This window comes from Geospiza fortis, unplaced genomic scaffold, assembly GCF_000277835.1.
Source record: "Geospiza fortis unplaced genomic scaffold, GeoFor_1.0 scaffold11, whole genome shotgun sequence".
In the NCBI taxonomy this organism is placed as follows: Eukaryota; Metazoa; Chordata; class Aves; order Passeriformes; family Thraupidae; genus Geospiza; species Geospiza fortis.
Genome location: NW_005054304.1, coordinates 1,486,562 through 1,499,417, shown reverse-complemented (window position 1 = coordinate 1,499,417; position 12,856 = coordinate 1,486,562). Strand labels below are relative to the sequence as shown.

The window sequence follows — 12,856 nt, the reverse complement described above, 5'->3', positions numbered from 1 at the left end:
ATTATATTAAGTTTTCAGCTACAGGATAAATAAAATTTTAAAATTGCACAAAAAATATGTTTAAGGTCTCTTGTAAGGAGACCTCAAGCACCACGGTAAGAACAACACTTGAGCTGCCTTATTTACATGACTATATTAGACAGTTGCCTGTTTTCATTTAAAATCAAATATTTAAGGTTTAAAATAAGAATTTACAGCAGGGGAACTAATAAACATAGGCCAGACATAGTGAGAACCAGCCACCATAAATACATCTTAGCCAGAAGGTCAGTGTGTTATTAGTCCCAATTATGCTGAAGTGTAAGAAGTCTTCATGTTGCAGACAATTATTCACTGCTGAATGAGCACAGAGCACTGGGCTGAACACTGACTTCCATCCCAGACAAAGGCTTACGCAATAATGATCTATTCTGCCAAATTCCATAAGGATTTACTTATTGAACCCTTCCCTGGTTTCAGTTCACTGATTCTTCTGTTTCAATATAAAGATTAGAAAATAGCTACAGCTCCTAAAATTTTAGCATTTTCCCAAGTATTTACTTTGCATTAAGTTGGCAAGTCCCCATTTCTTTTAAATATATTTCAAGTATACAAATTTTCCTTGGGTGCAAGTCAAATATTCCTAACACAACATGAGGCAGCCCAAACTGATGACCTCACTGTAATTTAAAAATAGTTGCAAGAGCTCCGATTCCTCTTGACATACAAGAATTTATACAGATTTAATTCTTTGTTTTGATTTTTTTAGCACCGAAAAGCAACACAGGTGATAGTTTGTCTGTACCCCTACAAGATAATGGTTTCAATTCAAAACCAAAAGGAAATAGCCTTGTTCCAGGCTACCAAAACGATGGCCACTGCAAGACCCCTGTGCAAAGAGCAAAAGGCCAATAAAGAGGATCAGAGACTTATTTTTACCTCTATTTTGTGAGCCAGGAAGGCAGCCTGCCATGTCAGTGTCCTTCTATGGACTCTGCTGTCTGTGGATAATACCCATTGTCTTATGTCTCCCTTGAAATATCCAAGGACAAAGGAAGAACAAGAGACTCTTGAAACCATGAGAGATCAGAGAATGCGGGGAGGGGAAGAGAAGATATGATAGAAAGAATACAATCAATACCGCAAGAGAACTTTTAAATCAGCTTGGCAGGGAGAAGACTTCAAATGGTTTGCTTCTTTGGTCCTTGCAGAATGCAAATTGTTGGTGTGCTGAAAGAGCTGAGCTTTCCATCACAGCAAATGTACCTTTATCTAAAGATTCCCCATTCTGATATTCTGTCTCCACCAACACTTGGCAGATTTAATCTTGTCTAAAAATAGTTTATTCTTTTTGCATTGAAGGCCCAAATCAATGAAGCCTAAGATGTATCCATTCCATATAAACAGGGACTTGGATGAAATTTAACTGAAATTACCACAACCAACTACTACAAAGGCATATGCACACCACTGACTGACAAATGAGCAAACACAGGCTAAGCCAAACTAAGCAGCTTACAGACAGTGTTCCAAGAAGAAAAACAGGGTTATTAACATATCTGTTCTGCAAGTTGCAGCACAGCTGCAGATTTAAGCTATATGGTACAAGATCACGATTTAAGAACCCATATTCCTCTGAACCCTCAGCATCAGCCTCCCATAATGACATGGTTATTGAATGTTTCCACAAAGAGCAGCAGAAGCCAGGAGAGACTGAGGTTTTATTTTAAAGCATACAGTAAAAATGGCAAGTGATAGGTTATGGGTTTTATTAGACTAACTGAAGAGAAATGTCATCTCTCTTTTTATCCCAAGCTTTGGTTATTTTTATTTCCATTTTATTTGAAATTGCTTGCATTAGTCCCCTCCTCTTTCCCTATACAATTAATATTAAATAAGAAAACTGCTGGTTTAGGACACACTGAAATTGGAACATTAATTCATGTCCCTGTGGATCTTGGGAAAAAGCCAATGCAAGTCTTGAACTTTATCATGATAAACCCTGGCACCCACTAATCACAAGATTGTATCTTCCCATAAGATAAGGGGCGGATTTTTGGCATGGGAACGAACACATACACCTAGCTGTTTCCAAAGGCTTGCAACCTGGCAGCCTTTCAGTAAGGTTTCACTCACATAGCTGTTACTGTATACTCTCCAGCTATGGCTGGGAAGTTGATAATCCTTAAGATATGAGGAGAGTTTTGATTTCTGACACAGCATTCCTGAGATAAATGCAGGATCAGAGAGATGCTTTGAAATTCCCAGAGATACTCCACTGGTAAACTGCTACATGGGAACAACTTTTAACAAAGTGCCTTTAAAAAAAGAAAAAAAAAATCACAGAATTTTTGTTTGCCATCAAACAATATATTAAATGTAAACCAGACACAGAAGAGAGCATCCCAACGTCTGTTTTCCCAAAAAATAAATTTCACAATGTAACTTAGCATTTTTACCTATCACAGAAATGAGATCTATTATTTACAACTCCATCCCAGTTCTTTATAAAAAGTGTTTTTTTATCCCTGGCACAATTCCTTCCTGCTGTGGTACCTAGGTGTCATTTCAGAGCATAAACTTGTATTTTAAGCAGTCTCACCCACACAAAGTCACCTTCAAGTGGCCGTGAAACTTGCCTGTCCATTTAACTTTTAATGTTTCACACACAGTTATTTTCTCTTTTTAACTTTAGCTAATAACATGCTGACAAATATTTTATACTACTTCATGATTTTTTCTCATGTGTTTAGCCCCACCTACTAAACAAAAAATCTTTGGGAAGTAAAGCCCACAAGTTATCACTGTGGAGCAGCCCAGACAGCTACACAAACCCTACAAAACTCTGCTCTTCTGTTCAGAAGCACAGTGCTGTCTACTGCTTCAACCCACGCACCCTCTTCATCCCCCTGCATATATTCCTTGATCAGACCACCTTGTTTTGAGTAGCAAGGCAGTAATTTGGCATCAAGGTTAAGTGAAAGAATGTTAAAAGTTGTTACAAATGGCTGGCACTTTGGAGGCAGAAACAGAAGCATCCATTAGGCAGTGGAGAAGTAAAAGGGCAGCAAGTAATTCAACTTTTTATTAACTTGCTTTACAAAACACACCACAACTTAAGGGGTTTTTTTGGTTATTTTTTGAGTGACTTTGTAACTGTACAGGAAGAAGAACACAGAACTGCAAGTGACAGAAGGGCTGCTATCAATGCCCACTATTTCATTAGTGTACATGTTATCAAATTAAATTGTACAGCTTCCTCTGATAAGGTTTTGTAGGTGTAATCTACCTATGTCAGCCACCAGGGCTGCAAGTGCCCAATTACTTCCTGTCTAGTTAACCTCCTGTACACCAATTCAAATCAGCACAAGCAGCACAAACCTTTGGTGTCCACAATAGCGAAAAACTAATTCATAAATGCAATAGTCACTTCTGTACCAGATCTCCAAACAAATGTTATTTGGGTGGCTGAAACCATGCAGCAATGAATACTAGGATTTTCCCAAGAAAAAAGCATTACCACAGACTAAAACATTTTGTTATTTGACATCAACTGCCCACTTGTAGCAAAGAGCAATGAGAGGCCTTGAAGGGGAAGTGCCAAAAGAACCTGGGCAGCAGTGGGGAGAGAGGTGTGGCAAGTTCTAACTCAGTGTCCCCCTTCTACCAATTTCCCCCTCTGCCTCCATCCTCCTCCTGCTCTCAGAAAAAGTCCTCCTGCACAGCATCACAAGCAGAACACAGTATTTACTCTGAGACAAGAGCTCAAATGCTGGCACACCCCATCTGTGTCTCATCTGGCCAGACAGCACTGTCTCTTCCCCCAGCAGTGATAGGGCAGTCAGTGTGAGTGGAGCAGACAGGCAGTGACAGCTGCACCCACACCCCTGGCACCACTGCACTCCTCTGGTGGGGCAGCTGGTGCTGTGAACAAGGCAGCCACAGGCTGCACAGGCATCAGAGCCAGAGGAAGCTCAGCAAGCAGCAGAGGATCAGATACTGGTATGGTAACAAGGGATCCCCTTGCACCAGACTGACTGCAGGATTTCTGGAAATAACCAAGGCTCTCCTTGAGGCAGGAATGCAAGTGTTACAGGATTTTTTCTTTTCTTTTTTTTTTTTTTTCTTTGCAGTTGTTGGGAATCCTGAAAAGGTAAAAGGCACTAAGTCTAGTAAAAGATAGCTTGGGAAAAGATAAAGAGCTAATCAGACTGAGACACAAGGAACACCAAAATTATTATCAGGAAAGAATGAATTCATTCTAAAAAGAAAAAAAAGCAGGGATTCTCCTTTTTGAATACACTACAGCATTTGTGTATCAAGAAATGCAGAAATTTATTACAATGAAACAAAAAGCTGTTACAACAAAGCAAATCTAGCAGCTTAGGGATAATATCTACCCAACAAATAATGAAAAGAGTTAAAGTAGCCTTTGGCACCAGAAGGCAGAACACACATCTATTTTCCTAAATGAATATGGGAATATTCTCTAGGTAGAAGGACACCTAGAAGATTACTCCATTGGTTTTGAACCATTTGTAACTATTAGTAAGCCGGTATTCTTTTGCAGGCCCACAATAACAGAGACTAGATACAACATTGTGATGAATACACCTGCTGATCTAGGTACCAGTATTTTAAGCTATTTAATGTCTGGTTTGTTTCTTGAGTTTTTTAAAGCCAACTAAATATGCACAGCAGTCCTCATCTGCCAGTGCTACACTTAGTAGTTCTGCTGAAGCGTTGGTTTTCCTATTTGTTACAAATACCTTTAGTAAAATCAAACTTTTAAGAATTTCAGGTGTTACATTACCTGTCAAAGGAATGGAACTGCACAGGCTGCTCAGCAGCTCCATCACCAAGAACTCCAAGGAAGGTTGGGGGCAGAAGAGCAGCATCCACTGCAGGGCCATCAGCTGGCGTGCTCACCAGGCTTCTCAAGATGTCCTTCACATTGACATTTTTTGCAGCTGGCACAGAAGCCACAGATTTACTCTCTTCAGTTCCTGTCTCACTTCTGCCCTCCTGAGATTTATTGACTTCTAATGAGAGCGTGCACAGGACTTCACTGACTGCATCTGGGCCTGCACTAACACTCAGAGGCCCTGCTTCAGCAGCACCACTCGAATTGTTTGTTTGTGCTAGAGTTGCTTCCTCCCCAAGACCAGAATCCCTTCTTTGCATAGATGCTATATTTTCTGAATCTTCAGTATTGGTTGAAGCACCAGGAGCAGCAGATGGCTTTTCCACAACTGCTCATACCAAAGGAAGAGAAAACACATTTTAAGGTCATTATTAATGGAGAAACATTCACAACATTGGTCCTAAAGAAGATTTCTAAAGCATTTTAAGCCAAGTTATTTCTTTTGGCAAAATAATTAACAGTTCACCTGCAGCAGCAGTTTCATTATTTTCATTTTCTGATTCCTTGAGTGACTGGCTTTGGTTTGGTGGTCGTCTTTCATTCTGAGGTTCCAGTATATCTCTGTATTTTGAAACCATGAGCACAGAAATAAAATATACAACAGCCAAAGCCAAAAACTGAGCCTGTTTACTATCCTCCTGTAAAAAACAGACACACAGAGATTTTTCCATTACAATTTCAGCAGCTTGTTTATTTTTTCGTGAAGTATGCCCAACACTACCAACATACCAAGAGGAAGCTGATATGGCAGCAATGGAAGAACAATATTCTCTAGTCACAGTTTGTCCCACCTCTAAAGCTAAGGAATACAGCACTTGAATACAAGTGGCACCAATCCTTTCGTTTTTCATTTATTTGACAATTTTGGCTAAGGTTGTGTCTTTTGATTTCATGTTTCAAATTAGTGTAGGGTCTAGGGTCCCCTTTATTCATGGGTGTTTCTTCTGTTATATTTCCTCAAAAATGCCAAGATATTAACAGCATTTGCAAAACAAGCATACTCTACATAACTGGAACATATTAATGAAGGAAAAGGAGCAAATTCCAGAACAAGCATCAAGGCTTTATTTCATTATCAGACAGTCCAGATGGATGTAATCTACTGCGTATAATTTAAACAAGAATTGACCAAGATGCATTTGCATTACAGCTGGAACTTTATGAAGAGATTTTAGGAAAAACCTTGAAAACTAATCTTAATATGAACTATGCCAGGTTCCTCCCCAGAGTACTCAGTTGCTCCTAGTGAAACAGAGGGAAACCTGGACATTAAGATTTAGTCTAAGCCTGTCCCTTTTCGCTACCAAAGGAAAAAAGCTTCATACACTTTTGGGTCACTGGAGAATGGAGTATTTGGATCCTCACTTACTAATCAGTAAAAAATGAGTGTTCTGAGTTTTTTACCCCTCATTCACATCAGGGCTCAGGTAGCATTCAATTTTGTCTTCAGAGCAGTTCAAGAAACTAAGTTACACTATAAAGCTCATTCTATCATGATTGTAGTGCCCATCAAAGCTCCTTATCCCTTGAAGAACTCTTTAGTAAGTTATTCTGGGAGATATTTATGAGAAACTTTTTACTAAGAACAGGTAGCACAGGTGGATCCTATCTGTTGCACTAAAAAAACAACCTATCTTCCCCTTGGCTTGACCCAAAATCTTAACTTTTATAGAATAATCACAGTGTGAGATTGAGGGAAGCCACCTGCAATGGTAAGGATTATAAAGAATTTTCTTGCAAGATGGATATTAAGACAGTTTCTAACTGTACTTAATAAAGGAGTGATCCAGTGAATTAGAACTGACCCTTCCTTATTTTTTCAGCTACGTTTGAAGAACTGCTTGAAATAAAGCTCATGTAACACTCTAAGTACTGCTACTGGTGGGTAAGCGGATTCCATCAGAGTTCCTGCTGTAGAACCCATACATTCTAATTATGCCACTCCTGATCGTAAGTGCTGAATACAATGTAAGAAACTGCATGCAAATAAAACATTTAGATGCCAGTGTAAGCAGCTCAGACAAAAACTATTCCCAACCAGATCTTTCCAAGTCTACTTTTCCCACACAGCTCAACACCCTAGCTAAGAAGCAGAGCTATTGGACCATTTTATACTTATTGGGAAACAGAGAGCCTGATGGATTAGATATGCAAAAAAAAGCAGAGGTTGTGGGTGGGTATTGTTTTGATAGTTTGTTTTAAAGAAAAAGGTTCACAAAATGTACTTGAAGGAATCCTTAGGATTACTTTAATTGCTATCAGTATGGACGAGTCACTTCCTGTTACTCTCTTGCACACTGATACTGACATAGGGGTTGAAAGAAGCTTGCTTCAATCAATAATTACTGTAAAGATAAAACTCAAAATCCTTCACTTTTCTGGATACAAAAAAAAAAGTCACTGTATAAATCATTACACTTGCTAAACAGTCCAGTTATTGTAAACTAAGTTGTGGTGTCCAGGCTTGTGGCCACCAATGACTCACAGCCATTATAGCTGCTGTATTTGCTTACAGAGGTGGTTTTTTTTAAGCAATCAATCTCAATTTCCTCAATATCAGCTATAAAGTTGCTGACACAGGGAAAAGATATTTTTAGTCAATTCAAGAGTAAAAAACATATGCATGCTTACAGCACAGGCACACAAATTGGTTCCTCTGAGAGGAAGTAAAGGAATTAGAAATGACCTCTAATTTCTAATTAGCTAGAAGAATGTGACTTCTTCAAAATGTACAAACATGTTTATGATACATAAATGCCCTGTCTATGAACATATTTGTACTAAACACAACATAATTAATATATAACTGGCAGAATTCCACATAATCAATTCTTAGGAACACAAAGAGCCAGATCAGGAGACAGTTGGGTTTCACCTCTCCCTCCTTCCAATCCCAAACACTACAACAGCTGCAGAGTATTGCAAGTTCCTAATTACTGTGAGCAGTATTCCCTTTTTGTACATCAAATTTAGCCAAACTCTGTAACAGAGAGGAAGCATTTAGCAAACAGAGACAAGCAGAAATGCAGCTACAAAGAAAAGGACATTATTGACTTACTATATCTCTGAACACTACTGCTCGGAGGCGATTAATATCCATATCCTGCAGAAGTCTGTCATGGTCCCGTATTGGAGAAATGCCACCAGTCACAATGTCCACTGGACTCTATTAAAAAAAAAACAACAATTGTTTAAGATCCTGTGTTTAAAAGCATTCTACCAAGAATCATGAAGTGTTATAATCACTCACTGTGCATCGTACTGTCACAACTAGAGCAGAAAGATCAGATATGCATTTCATCTTTAAAGGAGAAAAAATCTGGTCATTTCTTGTGATAGATTTAATTTCCAGCATTTGTACTACCCCACTTCAGGTCTGTTAAAATATCAGTAGCACAGGTACAAATTTAAAAACTTATCCCTCTGTACAGACTAATCATTATTGACTTCTGTGTTTCTGCATGTGGTCTTAAACTTGCCTTTGCTGGAGACTTTACTGATCCTATAAAGCCTTGCACTGCTTTTTGGTTCCTCCCAGTCTCTCCAATAGGCTTCATCTGTGCATGCTGCTGACACTCCAAGCAATTTCTTACTGCTACTGCACATACTTGAAGGGAAAAGAAACATTAAGAGTTATTCTGAGAAACAGTACTCTTCTACAGTCCCTTACAGAAATGTATAATACAATTCTGCTTACCACTTAAAACTAAAAAGTTGATGCACATCAGTAAAATATTTTGCTTCTGTAAATTTTAGACAGTTGCAAACCAATGCTCAAAATTCTTTAATAATTTATAACTAATAATGAATGCTAAACTAATAGAACATATGTGCTGTATCTAATGGATACTTCAAAGTGAGTATGCCTCACTGCAATTTTACCATGCATACAACCACAGGGTTGGTAGGGTGAAGACAGCTAAATTTCACATATTTTCAAGAGAGAAGACGATACACCAGTGAAACAAATGGCAACGTTTGCTTCACAATACTCTGTTACTCTTGGACTAAATGTTCTGAAGTTACACAACTGTTGGGGTTTCTTTAGCTGCACATTTTTGCCCTGTTTCATCTTCTAATATTTATTTTCAAAGGAAAAAAGAACTACCCCACCTCTATACCTGTTTGCATCCCATAAATCTTGCTCTACCTGCATAAAGTTTTAATTGCCTAGAAAGGGAGAGGAAGGCTAGTTACTGCTGAGGTTCTGAGCTGCTCTGGCACTCATGCAAATCAAACTTTTCATTACAAAAAGTCTTATGACATGCAAATAAGCATGAATTCTCTACTCCTGTATGAACTACCTGGACCCTGCTATGATCTTATATGTTCTCATTTTCAGAAGATTTGTTACTTTCTTAGGTAACTGATCATTTTCTTTCAATCCAATTTGAAGCAAGCACACTGTAAATCATTGGATAAAATTATTGCCCAATTTTAATCCTTCAGAAATTTATACTTCTAGTTTTCACCTTATCTTCATATACTGACCGTCAAGTGCTCAACCTCTTATCTAAGTATTGCAAAGTTTCATTTTCTTATATAGTACAAGATTACTTTTCTTAAAGCTGCTCTATTCTCAGCCTTGGTTATTTGGGGAACTTTGGCAAAAGAAATATCCTCATGGATAAAACGAAAACAGGCTACCAAACTAAATTTATATTATTTAAACTTTTAGAGAGGAATATGTATATATGCATTGCAGAATACAGTAAAACTGCAGAAGATCTTAACTTTTGGTTACATTTAATCTTGATTTAACAAAACAATGGACAGGAGCAAAAATAAAGCTAACAGCTGCTAACTGCTTAGTAACTGCAAGGTCCTATGCTCATTAAGTGGCTTTATTTGCTTACCCAGACGAAGACATTGTCGCAGAATTCCTCCAGATGACATATTTTTCTCAGACTCAATTTCAGTGAAACCAAGAGAGCTTGCAAAAATTAGCACATCCACAAGGTTGATTAATCTCTGGAGAAATGTTAAAGATGCTTCTACTGAAAGCCCTTGAGTTGGCTCAATATTCTCCAATTCATGCTACACAGAGAAAAATTGAAAGCAATATTTACTTCTTCACAAAGATAATATTCCTACACGCTAAATGAAGAAAAATGTGTGCTGGAAGTCCACTATCAGTCACATTCAAAAGTAATAATTACTCATATTCTAGGAACAATCATTAGTATTGAGATTTAATCCCATTCCAGACCACTCTGGGGCAACAAAGGCAGGAAAATTTTTAATGTCTTCAGGCAAAGAAGGCAAGCACCTAATTTATCTTAAGGAAAAGTATGGAGGTAGCAAAGGGAGGAAAGAGATGCCTGTGGAAACACCCCACCTGCATTTCTGTTTCCCAAAAGGACAGGTATAATAATTAATACACTCCATAAAGAAAGGCATCCTCCCACAAGTGACGAATTTTTTTTTAAAAATGGAATTTCTTACAGTAGCAGATGTGGCAGCAGAAAGCAACGGCAAGATACCACCACAGGCCATGATCATGTTGTCCATCACTTGAGAGATGAGGTGGATCGTGTTGTGCACAAACACCACATTGTCACTGCTATTCACAAAGTCCATCACAGTTTTTGTAGAATGGCTGTCCAAAAATTAAAAAAAAAAAAAAATGCATTCAGAATAGAGCCTTATTTTTGGGGTATTTTAAAAAATTTCTGTTTTCACAAAACTCAAACCAGACACTTAGCAGTGGGGAAGCAAATAACACACGACTTAAGGGTCAACTAGTGCATCACAATCTAAACTTAAAACAACATTTCTGTTCATAAACTGCTCAATATGACAGGTTGCTAAAAACATCAAGATGATTGCTAATTCTCATTTGTATAAAGATACATTACAGGCTGGTCTATGACTGCTTGCTAGCAAGAGTCACTATATCGGGAAACAGAATAAAGTCTCCTGGAACAGAGAATTACATTTGAATTTAAATCTTTGGAAAACTGAAGCAAATTCTAAGGATTTCTCAGAGAAATTAAAAATCAACAAAGCACAAAAACTTAAGTAAAAACTTTCCAAAACAGAGGCTAAAATAGAAATATATTTTAGCTACATCTGATGATGACCAGATAGGTTAACTTAAACATATCCTAAAAATCATAGTCAGATAAAAATTCACTTCAGTTTAAATTGTTCGAATCACTTACCTACATTATTTCTTCGTACTGACATTCCTTTTTATCAGGTCAGAACACCAATATGGTTCAATTTAAATTTTACACTCATGACTACAAGCTAACAATGGACCCCCTCCTCTTATTTCAGTTATTAAACCTTAAAATTAAATTGCAGAATTACTGCTGTTTTCAAAGATCTTCATGATTGCGTTCCAGATCCCTGCTAAAAGCTGATCTTCAAATTAACATCTTTGGGTTCACAGAACCCTATCAAAGCAGCAGTGTGTATAAATGCAGAAGCAAGACATATTACTTTAGATATATTATCTTTCTTATCCACATTTAGGTAAGACAAGACAGGCCCTTAAATACATTAGGAAAATTAAAATCTTAGTTGAATAAAAATCAACAGCAAGACTGCCAGTGACTTATATGTAGCCAGGATTTCAGTCCAAACCTGTGTGCCAGCCCTGAACACAGTTATGTCTGTAAAGAGTCTTAAAAAAAAAAAATCTGAGAATAATTTGGTGTAGGTCACAAAATAAGTCAGGCTATTGAACAATGAGTAAAACACCAGATGTCCACGAGTCTAAGTCAATGAATCCCCTACAACTGAACCCAGTCTGGATCATTCCACATAAAGCACAGGATGTACCTTCTCCACATCTGGATATCTGTTTCTATGGAGAAGAGCAGGTCTGTGAGCAGGCGCTGGTGCATCAGGGACCACTTGAACTCGGGAATACGGAACACAGGTGACCTCGTGTCCCTCCTCTGCCCATCCGATGCAGCAGCCAGCTCCTGTCCTGAGGAAACCTGCTGCCTTGAGGGCTGAATGCACCATGTGCAGACAAAAAAGAAAACAAAACACAAAACCCACATTCTGGTTATTAGTTCCCATGGCACACACTGAAATGCATCTAATAGACTCGAGATTTTGGATATCCAACAAGTCCAGACTGTGTACATGGTTCCAAATAAAGCTAAAACTATTACACAAATGCTATTTAATGGATATACCAAAACTACAAACTAGGCTACAGCTGTACTACCACACCTGCCAGTCTAGGTATTCACAAGCAGCCACCCAACCTTACCAGGGGGGGAGAATATGCTGTTGTAGACAGTGGTTTTCCTCCTTTAAGGAAGAATGGTGCAGATTGAAGAGCATCCATTAGGAAGTATCTCTGCAGAAGGGAAGTACTCAGAGACATGACTATTTAACCATTAAAAGCTGGATTAGAAACTAAAGACTAGAACTGGGGCACTACAGCACACAACAGAAGCCCAGTCTTACAATTTATATTTGTACAAAATGGTAGGATGACATGATGTAGTGACAAACCTATCAATTTTTATAGTTTAAAACAGCTGAGATTAAGTGTTCATCTAGCCAAATACTCAGTTTATATCAGCATTCATATGTAGATGTACAAAAATCTTGGAGAATTCTCAGTACACAAATTATAAGAATAATGGCTATTTTAACCCAGGGTTAAAAGATTTTATAGATAACTCATAAAAATCACACACATTATAATCCCCAGAATGGTTAGGTATGCTTTCTCAAAAAATTCATTAAAAAAACCTTGCTTTTATTTTTAAGCTAGACAGATGAAGGACAGGTAGAATTTACCTCAGGCATGGATCTGGGGGGCAGAGGTGCTTCTAGACATGTGTTAGATTTCAACTCCAGTCTTTCTGTATCTGATGCAACACTGGAGACATCAAGCTTGGCAATTCTTTTATCAGAGGCTCCAGAGGGCTCTGCCACATGTGCATTTGTGTTTTCCACAGTTGTTTTGGTTTCACTGGTAAC

At 38.1% G+C, this 12,856-nt stretch overlaps 1 protein-coding gene across 1 annotated transcript in view; it reads right to left on the bottom strand.

Annotated features, from left to right (window-relative positions):
• The window catches only part of LRBA (LPS responsive beige-like anchor protein), a 366,680-nt gene that overhangs the window by 281,693 nt on the left and 72,131 nt on the right, over positions 1-12,856 (bottom strand). The window contains 8 exon segments of the mRNA XM_031066497.1: positions 4,793-5,231; positions 5,370-5,541; positions 7,962-8,069; positions 8,383-8,510; positions 9,760-9,940; positions 10,349-10,502; positions 11,693-11,868; positions 12,674-12,856. The exon segment at positions 12,674-12,856 is cut by the window's right edge and continues 37 nt beyond it. Coding sequence (XP_030922357.1) covers positions 4,793-5,231; positions 5,370-5,541; positions 7,962-8,069; positions 8,383-8,510; positions 9,760-9,940; positions 10,349-10,502; positions 11,693-11,868; positions 12,674-12,856 — 1,541 coding nt within the window.